Consider the following 18,386-nt stretch of genomic DNA (forward strand, 5'->3'; position numbering starts at 1 on the left):
AACCGGTTCATAGAAGAATTTTCGCTAAGAGTGAAAAGAAAAATGGAGGGAGAATTTCTCTTCTTTCATAGTGGTAAATTAGTAACGAGCCGGTCCCGGTCCAAGTATCATCAACAAAGATATATGTGGTCGATATATAACTGCAAATAACAGCTTTCCTAGCAAACTCTTATCAGTTACTACTACTTCCATTCCATTCCATGGCAAGCTTCACCTTCAACACCACCAGAATCAGAACCCCAACTCTTCAATCTCACAAACCCATCTCTCGCCCTAAACCCATCAGAATCCCCTTTACTTTCTCCTCCAACCCTTCAAACAACCCACCAAAGCTTCACCACTTTCGATCAAACTCCGTGTCGGAAAGCTCCGTCTCAACGCAAGAAATAGACGAAAGTGGCGAAGTCGAAGATGACCCGACAGCTGAACTGAGCTATCTGGACCCTGAAACCGACCCGGAGAGCATTACGGAGTGGGAACTGGACTTCTGCTCCAGGCCCATTTTGGATATCAGAGGCAAGAAAGTGTGGGAGCTTGTAGTTTGTGATGAGTCTCTTTCTTTACAGCATACAAAGTACTTCCCTAACAATGTCATCAACAGCATTACTTTGAAAGAAGCTATAGTTGCCATTAGTGATGAATTAGGCGTACCTCTACCCGAGAAAATCCGATACTTCAGGTATGCAAATCACTATAAAAAAGAAATGTGTTTGTAGTTTTTGCATGTTCGGAATCATGTATGATTGGTTTTGTTCAATGATGTAGGTCACAGATGCAGACCATTATAACAAAAGCGTGTAACGAGCTTGGTATAAAGCCTATTCCAAGTAAAAGGGTGAGTATGCTTTGTTTATTTTCTTATAACTCTGTTTTTAATGCCAAACTTCAGACTACTGTTCAATCATATCTGCTACACTAGAAGTAAATCATTGTCTACTCAATTTTCCCAATCAGGTCGCAGTTAAAGATTTTTGATTTATGCTGAAATCCAGTAGATAAGATTCTCGAGGTTTCGATGAATTTAATTAAAGCTACACCATTTTCATCTGTAGGAGTTAGTTGTACATGAAACTTCTATTCATTTAGCCAGCTATGTAAATGAAAATTTGAGGTTGATTGGTTTTTGTTGTGCAAATGGTCACTGGAAAGAAAAGTTGTTTGTACTAATTTAAGTATTTTGGACAACTTGAACTACATTTACATGTTGCGATCACTCTAGCTCAGTTGCGTAAGGGGAAAATTGTTATGACTTCCAAACTGGCTGTGGCTTATTGAAATTGATCAGTTTCCCTCTAGGTAACAGGACACAAGGGTTCTTTTCAACTTTTCAACGAACCCAAGTAGTTGAGATTTAGGAATGCCTTATGACATGAAGCACAGATTAGTACTAATAATCGTTCTTTCCTTTTTCTGAGCCAAATGTTACCACTGACTAGACACTATATATCATAACGAACCGTCCATATCATTCATTTTGTGGAGATACTATGACAATGTTGCAGAACTTACATCTGTTTTTCAAAGATAGGACATGATTATAGTGATGAAGCCTGCTTTGAGTTATTGGAAGAACTGGCTTGCCTTGTCTACTTCTGCTAACACTTTTCTTTTTCTCAGTGCCTATCACTGCTTTTATGGTTGGAAGAACGCTATGAGACTGTATACACACGCCATCCTGGTTTCCAGAAAGGTTCTAAGCCTCTCCTTGCTCTAGATAACCCTTTCCCCATGGAACTTCCAGAAAATCTTTTTGGGGAGAAATGGGCCTTTGTCCAACTGCCCTTTTCAGGTAAGGAATTTGCTGACTATGATGCTTGAATTTTTGACAAATATAACATGTCTCATTATGTCCGTCCTTACACATTTAATATTTCTCTCAAACATCTCTTGTTCTCATACTAATTCCAATCATGAATTCAGCTGTCCAGAAGGAAATCTCATCCTTAGACTCGAATCTTGTGTTTGGAGCAAGTCTAGATTTGGATCTGTTGGGGATTGAAATTGATGATGAGACATTGATTCCTGGATTGGCTGTTGCTTCTTCACGTGCTAAACCACTCGCAGGTGCAAATTCTCTCAAATATAATCTTCTAATATTCTAAATCATGACCATTGCTTCTCATCATTATTCAGTTCATAGGATAAGATACACACCCACAGAAGGGACTCTGAATATTGACCAACTTGGCTACCTCTTGAGTGGTCTTGAGAAACTTGGCTCCATATGGGAGCCTGTGATACATTAAAGTATAAGCATGGTGTAAAAGTCATAATTGTCTAATGATATTAAAAGTCTATTGATAAACTCATTTGAGTCCTGAAAGATTTGGTGATATGAACCTTCAGAATGCAAATGATACTCTTATGCAGTTAGTTTTAACATTCTGAAATTGGACTATAAATGATAGCCAGGACTCGAATACATTTTTCATGAATTGTTGGAGTGTATTGTCTTCCATTCACGTCTAACCTAGCAGAAGAGCTGTGCTATCTTTTTGATGAGGCATGCATAACTAACTGCATACTACAATCATGCTTTATGAAGAGGATTGTTATCAGGGTTAAAAACCATACTGCAATCACTGGTCTAGTGACCTCCTTTCTCAAACACCAGACTATACAACGTTGCTACCTTTAGTTATTAACATTGTACTTGGCATCATAAGTGATCGAGATTTTGGAGTATTCCTGTTTGCTTGAATCTGCTTTCATCCTTATTGTGCCTTACACAACTTCATAACTTTTTTCTGCAGCTTGGATGAATGGGTTGGAAGTTTGTGCGATTGAAGTTGATTTTGCACGGGCATGCTTAATTCTTTCTGTTGGAATTTCTGGCCGGTATATTTATGCTACCTATAAGAAAAGTCCGGTGACAACAAAGGAAGCCGAAGCGTGGGAAGAAGCAAAGAAGGCTTGTGGAGGCTTACATTTCCTTGCCATCCAAGGCGACTTGGAATCGGATGACTGCGTTGGATTTTGGCTTTTGCTCGACTTGCCACCTCCACCTGTATAATTTTGTATCTTAGAAATAGAGATTACTCTCAGACTTCAGTTCCTTGGTTATATTGTTATTTTCTTCATCTTATCTCAAATGAATGCAAATACAGGTTACACTGTTTTGTCAAATCCGGATCCTGCAAATACAGTTTACTGTTTTGGTTAGACCAAAAGGTCCTCTTGTTTTACAACAGGTATGGCCTATGCGAAAAAAAAAAAAAAAGCTAAATCCCAACTTCATTACTTGCTAGTTTGAGGAATCCAAATTACAGAATCACTAAACTGTATTGAAGTCCTCGATCATTCTGTAACTTTCTCAGTAAGACATAAAAATTGAGGGAAGTCCTCCAACACCCAAACGAGTTCCACAAATACAAATGATGGACATTGATGCTTCAAACGTGTTGAGAATTTTGGCTGCTGTGTTAATGCCAGGCTCTCATGTCCTGGATGTGAGGATGCCAACGGTTGACGATGGTCATGCCTGGAGCGCGGAAGCCTTGCACAGAACTTATGGTGCTAGCTACTCAAGACTTGGTATCAGTGAAAAGGATCTAATCACAAAGATATTGAACGTAGTAGGTGAATCAAATTGTAGTAAGTAGTAGGAAATTTGTAAGGGTGATAGTTCCCTGTTTGCATACTTTCGTGTGGATTTAGTGTAATAAAGAAATAAACTCTGCTTGTGTTTTTTTATGTTGGGAGCCTTTTTGCTTGTTACAATTCTGGTAGCATCAAAAACATGACTGATACTCTGAATAAAGTGGGACTGATAAGACCAACAAAGGAAATGAGATTTAGAAGTTGGAGACCTCTGTATCATTCAAGGCAGAAACTGATTATATCATTATATGCATATAATCTAAAAAATAAAAATAAAATGATTCTAGCCATTGGTGATGACCAAATTTGTAGTTAAAAGTATCCTCTTGCTATTCGAAATAGATAAAATAGGCATCATTCCCAATAAAAAGGTGCACATACAAAACTGTACGAAGAAAAACCTAAGCACAACTACTTAGAATAAAGTCCATACAATACGAAAGAAGTAGCTCCTAATGGTCGAAATTTTCACTGTAACTTATAAGTTCATGAAGTTGAATGAAATAACAAACATGACTTCTCCGAAAGTTGGAAAAAATTCTTTGAAGCAGATTGACTCTCAAACCTAGCTAGAAACTCTAGCTTACAAAAATTTGACCCTCGTGTATATACAATGACTAAATCGCAAACAAAAACTCCACCTTTATACATTATTATTGTGCCATGCTCTATGCCACATCATTCGGTTAGTTTCAGAGCATAGCAAAACTTGCGATAATGAGAAAACCATCATTTGACAACCATTTTCCAAATATGCTCTCTGGTTTTGTTCATAATTACAATTGAAACTAATTTCGTACAGTTTGTTTAGAACTTTAGATATAAGAATCAAACCTTTTGATTTTATTTTATTAGACAAGCATTTGGTCGTCCCTTATTCTTGGAACAATAGTAGGTTCAATATTTAATGGTATATAATTGTTAGAATGTGGGTCTAGGGTTTAGCCAATATCTTGGAAGCTACACCCTAAATGCTAAGCGAGGAATGCATTCACTAGGGTTAACCATATGATAAGCAACTTTATAAAATTGCACTCGTACAACTTTCTTTATGGTGAATCAGAATAGTCTGATGAAATGCTTTAAGATGCTAGATGCTACTTTATCACAATTTTTGAAAGAACATTATTGTGACACATGAAAATTGTAGTAGGTCAAGGAAATAATATTTTATACATATATTTAATAATTGGCATATAATTGGCACCTGCGTACCAATTATATATCGTACCTCACGCCGAAGCCTTGCCGATGCTTGGCTAGGTGACGGCGCGACAACGGGTGAGGGTAGCGAGAGCTGCAATCGGTGACGGAGGCGAGGTTGATCACGGTGATGAATCTGTTCAAAGTCATCTGGGTGCCAAAGCTTGATCTCGGGATTCGGCGACAGCATCACAAGACTCTAACGAGGTTTGCGGAGGGGGCTCTGTTCCTCTAAGGCGGTCGGCGACAACCATAGGCCTTCAAGAGAGGGGGCGGCGACCCTAGTTTTTGGGGTCGGCAGTCTGATTTGCTTCTAGGCCGAGGTCCCGGAGTTTCTCCCGTAGTCCAAGGCAATGGTGGAGGAGCGTGCACGCCCGCCAGAGGATTGATGGGGCGCGTCCTTCCGGCGATTCCGGTCTGCTCGATCTGAAGGGAAGAGAGGGAGGAGATGGGTTCTGGGCCATTGGGCCTCCAATCTGTCTGGGCTGTAGCTTTGTGGCCTGGATGGGTTAGCCCATCTCTCTCCTTTTTCTTCTCTTTCAGTTTTGGGTTGGGTGGAGTCTTTGGGAGGAGGCATGTTCCTTTCTTAATCCTATGTTGGTTTTTGATTGGTACTGTGGCTGTGTTGATTTGTTGCGACGTCCACCATTGGGTCTTAGGCGTCAAGATGCTCAAGACGGTGGTTCCATTTTTAGACTAGGTAGGGTTAGGAAAGTTTTATTTTGTTTGCTTTTCTTTTCGGCAGTTCCTTTAGGTTTTTCCTATTTGCTGGCTAGTAATAATTTGGCTGCTTTATGCAGTTTGTAATGTGTTTGAACTTTTTAGTTTAGGCACCTCTGCCTTTGGCAGTCTGAATTGTACTCTGAGATGTATTATGAAGGATTTGCGAATCCTTCTAGCTTGACACAGTGACGTCGTTAATATATTGGAACCTGATTCCATTCCCCTCAAAAAAAAAAAACAAAAAAAATTAAGTATTTTCTTTAACATCTTTATTTACAGGGTACGTAGGTAACTAAATATAAATATCTTTCTGAATAAGTAATACTTGTGTTTTGTATAAGTTAAGTTGAACGTGATATAACGAGCAGAGGTTGGTGAACTGAGTTGGTCTTCTATTGCTTTGTTTGGTTTAAGTAAAAGTTAAAGATTTTAATTGTATTTGTAATCATATATATCTATGTTGTTATAGTAATAAACTAATTATTTTACCAAATAAGTAAATCCTCATTGGATTATGATTTTGGGTAATTACAATTTTTTTTTTTTTTTTGAATAGGATTTGATATGATTAGAAATCAAAGCCATAAACACAAGCCAGAGTCTAACAGAACTTACATAAGCAAATCCAGAAATAAGACCGGATAACCTATCTAAGTCACACCTAAACTCATTGGAATCTAAATGGTCGCTCGCTGAACAGCAAACCAACAAACTAAGTGATAGGAGCATTTTAATGTGATATTTTAGTAGTTAATTCCTCATATTTTGCTTAGTTAATTCCTTAACCGAATTGATTTTTAACTGAATTTCTATTTTTAGGTACATTGGAGTAGATGAAGAAGAAATGAGTGTTAGGTCCATAATTACCTAGAAATGATGGAGAAAAATGGAAATGTACTAAAAGGTCAATTTTACACATTTCCCTACTCCGGCTAGGAGAAATCAAGTCAAGCAAGGAGAGGAAGAAGAAGAAGGAGCCGTGAAGCCATAGCCTCCATCGTCCACCTTGAAAACTTGCTTCCAAGATTCAAGATTCCAACGTTCAAGCTCTCCATCTCCATCTCCCCTCACGGTGTAATTAATTCTTTTTCCTTGTAATCTTTTGTTTTCCTTGTTTGAATTCATATGAACTTGTTTCTAGTTAACAATAACGTTTAGGGCAAAGTTTAAGCCCAACTTCTATGTTTAAATAAAGTTTTCGAATTCCATAATTGTGATTCTAAGTTGCTTATGTGAGTTTGTTCGATTGAATTTGCTTGATAGAAAACTTTTATATGTTTATCTTATTTGGGTCGACACTTATAGGATTTGCATGTAATTGGTGCTAGATTTAGGTAAACGATTCTCCTAATAGTTTTGTGAACCTAAATCACAAGTAGTAAAGGCTTTGGACAAATGTCGAATTCAATTAAAGAGGATTGCAAATAGGTGAACTTATTCATACTAGGTTGTGCACTTAAGTTGATAACATTTCTCTATGCTTCTTGCGTAGAACATGTTTTGATTAGCTAGCTTTCTAGACTTTGATTGCATGTTTAATAGGATTGATCTAGGTGCTTTCACTTAGGTTAATTAGTAAAGGAAAGTAAAATATGGGAAATTGTTTGCTTATTAACGTTTCACATGATCGATTTCTTTTTCATGACTTAGATGATCAATTATAGGATTTGAATTGAGTTTAATCATATGGAATTGATTTTGATCTTTGTTTCTTACATTTCATTCTTGTACATGTGTTTTTACATTTTCTTTATTTTGTTTAGTTTAATTTTCGAAACCATAATTCTTAAACCCCCCCTTTTATTTCATTATTTGTATACATTTCTATTCTTTATATTATTTTTGTAAATAATACTTTATTATTTTAATTCTTTATTTGTTTACACAATTATAGGTGTACCCTCAATCCCCGGTTTGAACGATCCCTACTTATTCTATACTAACGATGACATTTTACAGGGTTAAATTGCGCGCTTACTTTGAGCGTACGTGTCACTAAGTAAGAATAATCTCGCTTTCTAAGGCAAAATCAATCATGTAGTCTAATCTGCCAGCACTCAATTGTGGTACACATATCAACTAGAAACATCTTAGATAAGCATATAGAAATCACTCCCACTTGAGAAGGCTTGAAGTTCAGAATACCTTGAATTTGAATGTCTTAAGCATGCACCTGCTCTTTCCCCTTAGGGTTAGAGCTAGTGCTTGTCCCAGGCTCATCAGCAGCTAACAACTAGGCATCAGGTTGGTCTTCTTGCTCTTTGCTTTTTCTGATTCTCCTTCTTTCTTTGCATTTTTTTCCTTTTCTAGCTGTTCCATATGGTAACTTATTCACACTGCCAATGGGGCGTCCTCTCTTCCTCTTAGTTTGTTCCTTGTTGCTTGAAGGTCCCTCTAACAACCCCATATTCACTGCATCCAAATTTTTCTTTCCAATAGCAAGACTCAAACGTAATTTTTTTGGAGAGATTGTTACCTCATCAGTTTCCCTAGCTCGACGTTGTCCTGTAATTGGGTTTTCATCCAACCTTGGTCCATTGAGTTCCCTAATATGCACCTGTCTTCGGTTACGACGCATGGCTACCACCGATGCAGGGAGGAGAGTTTCCGGTATGCTACTTGGTATATGGGCCTTAAAAATCAAGGTTTGATTGTTAATCACAATCCTGTTAGCATTAGGGTTTGGTTCTGCATGACCCCGTAACACTGTCAGAGCCGTGGGTTGTGCCACCCCCCCCCCCCACCGGTGCGTCACTATCTTCAACCAGTTCTGGCCCTGAGCAGGGAAAGCCGACATGAGTGACTAGTTCACAAGTTCCGCAACGACCAAAGAGTTTGTCATACCGGAATTGCACCAGAATCTGGACTTCGTCTTCGACCAAGAAACGCCGACGAAAGAGTAGAGGCTTGAACTCGAGTCTGATACGCATGACTCGAGTCCGGAAAGCAGGTCGGTCGTACTCCTTGAACTCGCCCAGTGTACTTCCAATCAGACGCATGATGCGCTCAGACCGGAACGCCGGCGGTACTCCTTGCAGCGTCATCTAGTAGGATGATTTCTTCAAAGGCACGTTTGCTACCGGATTGACGCCATCATATGGCGCTAGGGCTATTAGAGCTTTATTGTAGCCCCAGGGTCCTCCTTTCCACACTCTGTCCACATCAGTTGGGTCCGTGAAGGTGAACAAGACCTGTCATCTTCTCTGATCTCCTCGACACTCAGTCTGCCATTGATCCGCCATGCCGACCGGAACATTCCCAGAAAAGATCGACGCGAGTATTCCCGCGCAGTAAGCAGTTTTCCAACCATGAAGGCTTCGGGTTGTCTCAACCCTTTGGACGGACGCAGATCCACAGGTTTCTTTCCATCAGCCAAAGCTAAGGAGGAGGCCAAGCGGGCTGCCATTGCATCAATTGTTGCCATTGACGTAGGAGAGAAAGCAACGCAGTCAAAACCCTAACCCTAGTTTGTAGGGAGAGAACGGCTGCGACTGGTATTACCTTATTAAAATTGGGTAATTACAATTCATTGAACCATAGTCTAAGTATCTTACTGAAATTGAATTTGATAAATAATTAAAGATTTACAATATACACATATAGAATCTAGTGTGAAACTTATTAGGTAGGTTTCGTTGGTCCAAACCCTAAATTCTAAGCTACGAATGCATTCATCAGGGTTAATCATTAGTAGCGAAAATGCACTCGTACAACTTTCTTTTATGGTGAATTAGAAAAGTCTGATGAAATCCTTTAAGAGGCTACTTTATCACAATTTTTCAAAAGACAATATTGCAACACATGAAAATTGTAGTAGGTTAGGGAACTAATATTTTATACATATATTTAATACACCCATAATATAAGAGGCTACTTTATCACAATTATTTACAAGACAATATTGTGACACGCATTTTAAATTGTTCAATAAGTTTAAATTATTTTGATTCGGAATCCTAATTTGTGGAGTTAACTTCTTTTTTTTTTACTAGGGGAAAGCAGCTCTTTTATTCTTTATTTTGGTGGGGAGGAAGGATCCTCTAGTTCCGGAAGTTAGTAGGGCATGCCTCTGGTGGGGGGCTTTCAGGCGACGAAAACCCGCCTCTAAGTCCCTCATGAAAATTATATGTTAAGGAAAAATATTTTAAATTTATTTATACATATTTAATACACCACAGTATATCGCACCAATCATACGACCATGTAACAAAACAAAACACGTTAGAATTCAAAAATGGTCATTGACCAAAAGCACTAAAATTGACCAAAATTATCTCACTTGCCTCAACAACCGTTTTTATTCCCACTAACACAATTTGGAGTACAATGACAAATACACCCTCAGCCTAATTAAACAACTACATTTTATACCACTCTCTCACATCTCTCTCCTCTCTCTCTCTCTCTCTCTCGGAAACAATTCCTCATGTCATCAGAATCTGGTAGCGTCCTCCTCCGGCGAGCCCAGGCTCATGTCGTTCTGGCTTAGATTTGAAGCCATCCGTCTCACTGATCTGCCGGAGGCCGGTGAGTATGTACGATGGTGGGGGAGGTGAGTCACGAAAGGGATTTGGAGAGTGGTGCAGCTCAGCCGCTAGAGGTCGAGCCACTGCCTGTAGACGAGAGTACGAGTCGTGGAGAAAGTCAGAGCTCAAATGATGGAGAAAGTTGACAGGAACAGAATCCTCGCTCAGGTTCTCCGCTTCGATCATTTGCCTCTTCTTCTTTCACTCTTTGCATTCATCCAAATCCTTCCATCATTCTCGCTTGGTTTTGATTTTGTTAATCTCGGACACCTTGTTTGGTTGCTGAGGAAAATTGAAAAAAGAAGAATGAAAATTTAGTAAGCCAAGCACAAGGTTACGGTGAGTCAGTGATAATGCTTCTGTAAGGAAAAGTGTGGTGGCTGAGTACTGGATCGACTACTTGGATAGGTAATTAATTTAAAGTTTTAACTTTTAAGTGGTCGACTGTAGTGGCAAGACTGCTCCAGTACTCTAAAATGCTGGGCTACATATATTACATTATCATTTTCAACAATATCATATCACACAACAGCAAACATACTATTACAAAAGTATGTATGCCTCCGTCCTCGTGCTCTTCACAAAAGGGTTTTCCTCTTGATGCCCTTCAGCTATACTCATATTCATATATTACCAAATTTACTATATACTAATTCTCAACGCACGGTTCATCGGCTTATGAACAGTGTCGGCTCGAGCCGAGCCGGTTCTGTTAAAAGACCGTTTTGCCCTCATTCTTTGCTTAATAACCTTAATTGCGATCTGCTGTTTGAGTATAAAAGGTGTTGGGGTCAGAGACGCGATCTTCTTTCTCTCTTCGTTCCTTCTCTTTGTTTTTGCCTCACCTCTGCGTTCTTGGGTGAGATTTAGGGAGAACAGGTTGTGCATGTTGTCGTCCTGTTTGTTTTTCTTCCATTGAGAGTTTGTTTGTTCCTTACATGTGATTGATTTGGCGTTTTGGTTTTTCTGATGAGCTCTATGTTTTCATTTGTTCTTAGGAAGGAGAGGGATGATGAGGTTTGGATTTTGTTCGATCAAAAAGGTGTTGGGGTGATTAGCGTGATCTTCTCTGTTTCTTTCTGTGTTCGTTCTTGGCTGGGCTTTTGGCATCTAGAGGTATGCAGTTGTTGGGTGATGGGTTCTGCATGTTGTTGTTTTGTGTATTGTTGTTCGGTTCGACGCTTATTTATTGGGTTTTTGTGAGATATTGTTTGGTGTGTGTCTAATTTGATGTTTTCGTGACAGATTCTTCGGTGTGTGATTGATTTGGGGTAGGAGAGGCAGAGTGATTGTGGAGGAAATGGAAGAAGAATTGACAGCGAAAGATTAACGGGTGAGTGAGCTATTGATTTTGGACTAATCTAATTGATTTGGTTTGTGAATAAATCAATTTTTTATTTATTTTTTATTTTTTATTTATTTTTTATTTTTTAACTAGCAAGGATTAGGCGATATTAGCTCCTCTGAAGCAGTCTGAAAGGGGTGACTAGCACCCACACAACCCCGAAGGGGACCGCAACAACCGGGAGCCCACCGCCCGTCCCTTGCCAGGAATTTATTAAAATGAACAAAGATACAAACATGGGAGGGGGACTAGACCAAAACCTCCCTGGATGGATAGACAGACCCCACACAGTACAAAATAAGAACATAACAATTATGAAAACAAGACCTAAAAGTGTAACAGAACAAATAAATAAGAACAAGCCTGCACTAAGAGAAGCGAAAAGTAACTCTAGAAGCCAAGTCTCTAGCATACTCTGGGAGAAAGGATGAAGGGAGTTTCCTCCACCAAACTGCCCCCATATTCAAAGCACCATAGCGAGCAAATTTATCTGCCAATGCATTTCCTTCTCTGAATATATGCGATATCCGAAAGGTAAAATGGCTAATCTTGTATAAACAGTTCATCCAAGGGATACGCATCTCCAAGGAATCAGATCAGGTTTATTGAAGTAACGCACCACCAAAGCAGAATCAGTTTCCAACCAAACATGAGTCCAACGTCTAACCATTGCCACCTCAACTGCTTCAATAACTGCTAGAACCTCAGCATCAATAGCACTTGGGACAGCAGCCTTATAAGAAAATCCTCCCAGGAAGAGACCATCTGAATCCCTAAAGACCCCGCCAAAGCCAGCGCTAGCAGGATCTGAAAAAGACCCATCCGTATTCGCCTTGATCCAACCCGGAGCCGGAGACTCCCAAACCACAGGGGTAAACTTTGGGGCTTGCGCTCTAAGAGGAGAAACTCCCAGCAGAGAATAAACCGGGGCTGCAGTACCAATACGACCACAAGGAGCAAAGTAGCACATCGCCGATTCCTTAAAAGAATTAATGAAGAACTGTTTAAATCTCCAGAAATCAAAAACCCTGCCATCAAACCTTATTTTGTTCCGTTCAGTCCAAATGCACCAAAATATATTGCAAACTGCTAGCCTCCATAATAATTTAGATGCCACCGGCAATTGGTTCATCATATTCGAATCAAAAATTCCCTGTAAGGTTAATCCAGCTGGGCGCTGCAGTCTAAATATATCAAACAACCATGTCCACAACTCCCCAAGCGAAGGACAGTTTAGAAATAGGTGAGAGACCGATTCCACATTATAGCAGCAAAAAGAGCATTGGGAGCAAAGGATCTTACCTCTTCTCTGCAGTACCTCGTCAACCATGATCTTAAGATGGAAGACCTTCCAACATACAATGCTTTTCCTGGGCTGCACCGCTTTGTGCCAAATAGCCTTACCCCACTCAAGTGGTGTACTAGGACCAGTGATTAAATCAATTGATTTGTGAGGTAATCATTTATTGTTTTGGCTGCATCATATTTTTTTGTGGGTAGAGATATTCTTTGGAGGCTCTACAAAGAATACGACTTTAGGTGAGATTTTATTATTATTATTATTATTTTTTTTTTTTTTGGTTTTTGTCGTAAAGTTTATATGGGTTTATTATTGATTAGCATTGATTGTTTTGATGGGTTTATTTCAATTTGTTCATAATCTTGAGATTGTGAAGTTTAATTATGGATCAAAGGTTTATAAAGTTAGAGTTTGTTTTGATAGTTTTTTTATTTGTACTTGAAGTTTTGTTATTTGTCAAACAGAGAGGAGAGGAATCCTTCTTGCTTGAAAGAAGGAGAAGGAAGAAGAGAGGAGCTTTTGTTTGCTTGAAAGAAAAGAAGTGGAAGGTATTTGATCTGATTTGTTGGTTTTTTTTTTTTTTTTTTTAAATCTGAGATTCTGTGGTTTTTCTTTCAGTTTTGTCTTTTTTATTGTAGTAACGTAATATTGTTTGCATTTGGTAGGGATTTGAATAAACAAAAACGGGAGGTGGTAGTATTGCTCTGTTCTCTGATTTTTGGATTGTTGTTCTTTGCTTCCTTGATGCAGTTGCCTTTCTCTTGAGGTATGGTTTGTCATGATTGTTATTTCTTCCTTTTTTTTACTTTCTATGGAGACAGATTATTTTACAATATTTTATGGTCATTAATCAATGATCTGATCATCACTGATCATTATTTCTATGGAAACAAGAAATTTGTAATCTGAAAATCCCCTAACAATTTAATAATAATAAGACATTAGTAGAAACTAGGAATCATGACTTTTCAAAGAAGCTAACCTGTAAAAGTGCATTTCTTTTCCTGCTTTGCTGCATTCATAATTCGAGTCATATCAGTATGATCAAAACAATTCCTACTGCAGGGTCTGTTAGCAGAATATCAGAAGAGATCAGAGACGAGAACTTCTCCCTCTTGCCACCTGTCCTATCTTTCAAGATCAGGTAATAACTATATTCCTCTGTTTTTCATATTTATGTCATTGTTATGGTTAATAATGGAATGTGCAATACCTTATATGAATAATATAAGAAGGTGTGTAACAAGTAGAGATTGCATGTAAGTCAGCTTACATCTTACTAATCAGTATAACATATGCTTATCTTCTTATAAATTTTCATTATTTGCTATAAGGTTTGTTTGCATTTGGAGTCTTAAGTTAGGCAAAAGATAGTGCAATCAGAATACTTTATGATGGGCATGATAAACAACAGATATTAGGAGAGAATTACTATAAGCCTGAGTGATGATAATAAATTAAAAAAATAGGAGCAGGGGAGTGGAGGGAGGAAAGAGGGAAAGAATCCAACATCAATAATTCTTTTTAGGGAAAAAAATACAAACAGTACTCAACCTATGACCCACTAGTAACTTCAGTACCTAAGTTTTCAAAACTATCACTTTGGTACCTGAAATTCGGAACCCGACCCAACTTTAGTACCTGAAACACTGTTGGCTGTTACGGTGTTAGCCACCTGGCAAACTTTGAAGGGTATTATGGTCCCTTCACTGTTCATCTTATTCTTCCTCACAGTCTCTGTCTTCTTGTTTCTCCCAACTTCGTTTGTGTGGCCGCGGAGGGTTTTGATGAGGTCGCCGGTTTCGAAGTCCAAGAGGTGGAGGGTTTTGTCGTCGGAGACGGAGACCATGAACTGGGAGTCGGCGGAGAAGGCAAAACACGAGAGAGAGAGAGAGAGAGAGAGAGAGAGAGAGAGCTGGGAGCTCTGACCCAGGCACCACCGCGACCTGAGAAGGAAACCCGACCAGGGGGACGCCTTCCGGCCACCCCACGACGGCGCGCGGCCACCAGCAGCTTCATCTCGGTGTCGTCTACGTCCCTGTGGTCCCAGATTATACATGCAGCGACTGGGAACGGAGAATCGAAGATCCAAAGCTTGAAGAACCTCCGGCGAGTTTCAACAAATTCTGCCGACTCCGGCCACCGTTTGGGGTGTATTTGGTATGGAAATTCATCCCCTCGTCATGCTCTACATGTTTATGTAATTAGTTTTCAATTGGATCATGTTTTGACAACTTCATTTCTGGGTTCATCTCGGTTCTGCCGTGTTCTTACGCCGGCGACTTTCTCGGCATTTCTGGGCTCCGTTTCTTGCTCGGATACAATCAAAGATCAACCCTGGAGAAGCTTGTTGAGCGGCTAGCATGGAAGTCAACAGTTCACCACCATTCCAGTTTCGGCAGTGAGCTCGGGAAGCTAAGTTTGGGTGATTGAAGTTGATTTTCGATTTTCCAAGGTATAACCCCGACCTTGAATCAAAGTTTGGTACTTGGTGACAATCGGATGTTAGTCCCTGAAAGTTGAAGATTTGGGTTGGCTGTGCGGTATGGGTTGCATGATCAAAATGAGTGTGTGTTGATGAATTTGCTACTGGTATCAAAATTTTGGATTGGGGTTGATTGCTTTGTTGTATGCTTACTGTGAAATGGTTGACATGTGATGTATGGGTTAATTGAATTATGTTGTTAGGTCGGAACGCCGGATTTTGGTGTCGTTGGAAAGGATTGTGGAGAATTGGGTCGTGCAGCGCGATTTCACGACAGGCCTGGAATTCGAAGACGACACTCAAATACCCAGAACACCGGACATGTAGGACGCCATCGATATTACCATCACCATTGACGGCAATAGAGATGCAGCACACCAATCAATCCAAACAAGAAAAAATCCAAAGAACAAAAAGAAAAAACCTCAGAGATCGTTACTGGGATCTGTTATTCTTAAAGCATTGGTGAAACCCAGATGGGAAACGAAGCAATCTGCTATGTAGAATTGTGGGCCGGCCCTCCATGGATCTGAGGATCGAGGCTCATTGGAAAAAGGCGAGAGCTTTGGGGGAAAATTTGGGACGGAGAAAACGAGAAAAGTATGAGTCTTTGGGGAAAGTAACGGCGAAGGAGAAATGGGTCGGTGTTGAAATTGAGCGAGGCTGCGTCGTTGGGTCAGAGCGGATGACCGACGAGAATGTGCCTCTTCTGCAAAATAAAGAGAGGAAGAAGAAGACGAACAGTGAAGGGACCATAATACCCTTCAAAGTTTGCCAGGTGGCTAACACCGTAACGGCCAACAGTGTTTTAGGTACTAAAGTTGGGTTGGGCTAGATAACCTGGGTACCAAAGTGATAGTTTTGAAAACTTAGGTACTGAAGTTACTAGTGGGCCATAGGTTGGGTACTGTTTGTATTTTTTTCCCTTCTTTTTATTGAGACAAAGAAGATAAAGACTAAGAATACAAGAAAGTTGGGTACTAAAAGACTCGCGAGAAAGAACCCGGAACTTCTTCAAATGAAAGGATTGGCTTTAATAATCTTTCAGTTTCAACTATCTGCCAATATGCAAAGATGTGACAAATGAATATACAATGTCAAAGCGAACCTGTAAGGTTGAGGCTAAATCCGAGAGTTCACATAAAAGAATAAATGGTTTACTAAGCTGGCATAATAATAAGAGTACAGAATAGAGTGCACATAAAAAAATAAATGGTTTACTAAGCTGGCATAATAATAAGTACAGAATAATGTAGTGCAATCCTATCAATAGTCAAAGTCTTCCAAGTATGCTTCTGTTGCTTATTCTATACATACTTATGTAATGTAATCTATCTAAGCAACACTAATATGGATATTAACATTAGTATTATTGAACAGTGATTGCAGATTGGGCAAAAGTGAAGATTATTTTCAATCATATTTTAATACAAGGACATGTGTGACATTGATCATTGTATGGAATTGATCATTAGCATTACTGTATGAACTTGATCATTGTTTTTGCTTTATTTTGATCATGTGAGGTTAGATATTTTTTCCTAAAAAGAAAATTCTTTTTGTTTTTCTCTGTTTTGTGTTATGCTTAGGGATTTGAAAAATCCTTTTCTGCAAATATGGTTGGTTAAAGTGGCTACTGTGGTATTGGTATTGGTATTGTAGAAATTGGCATAATATGCTCCTTTTTGTTTATTAGATCGATTCTTTACTTCAAGTGGCTTGGTTGCAGTTTATAATTGTTATCCTCTTTTAAATCTACAGTTTTGGTGTTTAATTAATTGTGATTAAATGTATGCTTGGTTAATGTATTTGAAAATATATGTTAAAGTGTTGGCACTTGGAAGCAATGGAAGGAAGAGTGAGTTAGTTGTTTATTTAAAGTGTTGTTTTTGCAGCATTGCAGATTAGCATAGAGAGAGCTTGAACAACAACTTCAACTTCAGCTATTACTTTGTAAGTTTGATGGATGAATTTGAATTTACCCATTCAGATTTTTTGTTAAAACTTAATAAAATGAAAACTTTTTTTTTTTTTTTTTTTTTTTTCCTGATGAGATCTATGTTTAATGCAAGTTACTATGGTTTGAAATTAACTACCGGCTTTATTATTTAATCATGAAGAATGTATGCTTCCAGTATTATGCTTCCAAAGATTGAATGAATATTTTTATACGATTTCAAATTATCTTCTTTCTTCACTTTGAACAAGAAATAACTTTTGGAGCCTAACAATTGCCTTATACAGTCCTTTACCTTAAGGTTGATGATGATTCTTTAATAATGGTCTTTATTTTCCTTTCTCTGATTTTTATAGTGATTAGGTTTGCTGATTGAATGTTATATATGAGTATTCTGATATTTGGTTTGATATAAATTTATGATTTCTAAATGTTTTAATTGACAGCAGTGAGATTTCAGAGAGAGACGGCAGGCAGCTATGATAGGAGCATAAAATGCAATGAATATATAGTTCAAACCTTTATACTTTTGCTTAGTTTATTCCTTCAAAAGATCAATTTAACTTAGTTATTTTCTTAGGTACTTTGAGAAGCATTTAAGGAGAAAAGAGAGCTTCAATGGGGAAATCAAGGCACTTCACATGAAGTAGTGATGCAAAGGATAGAGTCTGATCATTCATTGGTCCTAAAACTCAAGAGAAGATGGAGAGAGTTGCAGTGCAAAACAGTTGCAGAGAAGCAGAAAACAGAGTACAAGAGTCTGCCTTATTTTCTTCTGTTTTGGGAAGCTGTTTTGAAGAACCTTCGAGTGGAATTATGAAGAAAGGCCTGGCAACATTTGAAGATCACATGTTCTAATATAACGGAAGGCAAAGAGTTGGTCCAGAATGATAAAGAGGAAGCCGGAGGCTGTGCTCAAAGTTGGTACCTCGAGAAGACTGTTTTCATCAGCTTTTCAGGAAGCTTTTTCAAGGACTTTTATACTGGACTTAAGGGACGAAAATCATGAATTTCTCTGCCCAGAATTGAAGAATATATGTTGTAGAACATTTTAGAATCAAGAATCATCCAGAAAGGTGGTGGAATGCATAAGTTATGATGCTGCAACGATGAGCAGAGGATAAGGAAAATCTGGAATTTCTGACAAGTCTTTCTGCGAAGCATTTTCAAGACCGTCGTTGGGCCACATTTCAAGAAGCTTTCTAGAAGGTTTTTGCACGATTTTGAAGAGTAACATTAGAAGTATT

At 38.8% G+C, this 18,386-nt stretch overlaps 1 protein-coding gene and 1 long non-coding RNA gene across 3 annotated transcripts; both read left to right on the plus strand.

Moving 5' to 3' along the window:
• The first annotated feature begins 152 nt into the window (after positions 1–152).
• Positions 153–3,083, plus strand: LOC133715663 (protein TAB2 homolog, chloroplastic). Its single transcript, XM_062142264.1, has 5 exons — positions 153–679; positions 766–835; positions 1,618–1,789; positions 1,921–2,064; positions 2,754–3,083. The coding sequence occupies exons 1-5, from the start codon at positions 201–203 to the stop codon at positions 3,011–3,013; spliced, it is 1,125 nt and encodes a 374-aa protein (XP_061998248.1). The 5' UTR covers positions 153–200; the 3' UTR covers positions 3,014–3,083.
• Positions 3,084–10,997: 7,914 nt separating this feature from the next.
• Positions 10,998–17,619, plus strand: LOC133718678 (uncharacterized). 2 transcript variants are annotated; one of them, XR_009850495.1, is made up of 7 exons: positions 10,998–11,168; positions 11,298–11,385; positions 13,162–13,245; positions 13,363–13,463; positions 13,763–13,841; positions 17,078–17,135; positions 17,586–17,619. It is a non-coding gene; the product is annotated as an uncharacterized LOC133718678 (long non-coding RNA). The 2 variants fall into 2 exon arrangements; XR_009850496.1 differs by having other exon boundaries at positions 17,589–17,619.
• Positions 17,620–18,386: the final 767 nt, after the last annotated feature.

The sequence above is a fragment of the Rosa rugosa genome, chromosome 6 (assembly GCF_958449725.1).
Source record: "Rosa rugosa chromosome 6, drRosRugo1.1, whole genome shotgun sequence".
In the NCBI taxonomy this organism is placed as follows: Eukaryota; Viridiplantae; Streptophyta; class Magnoliopsida; order Rosales; family Rosaceae; genus Rosa; species Rosa rugosa.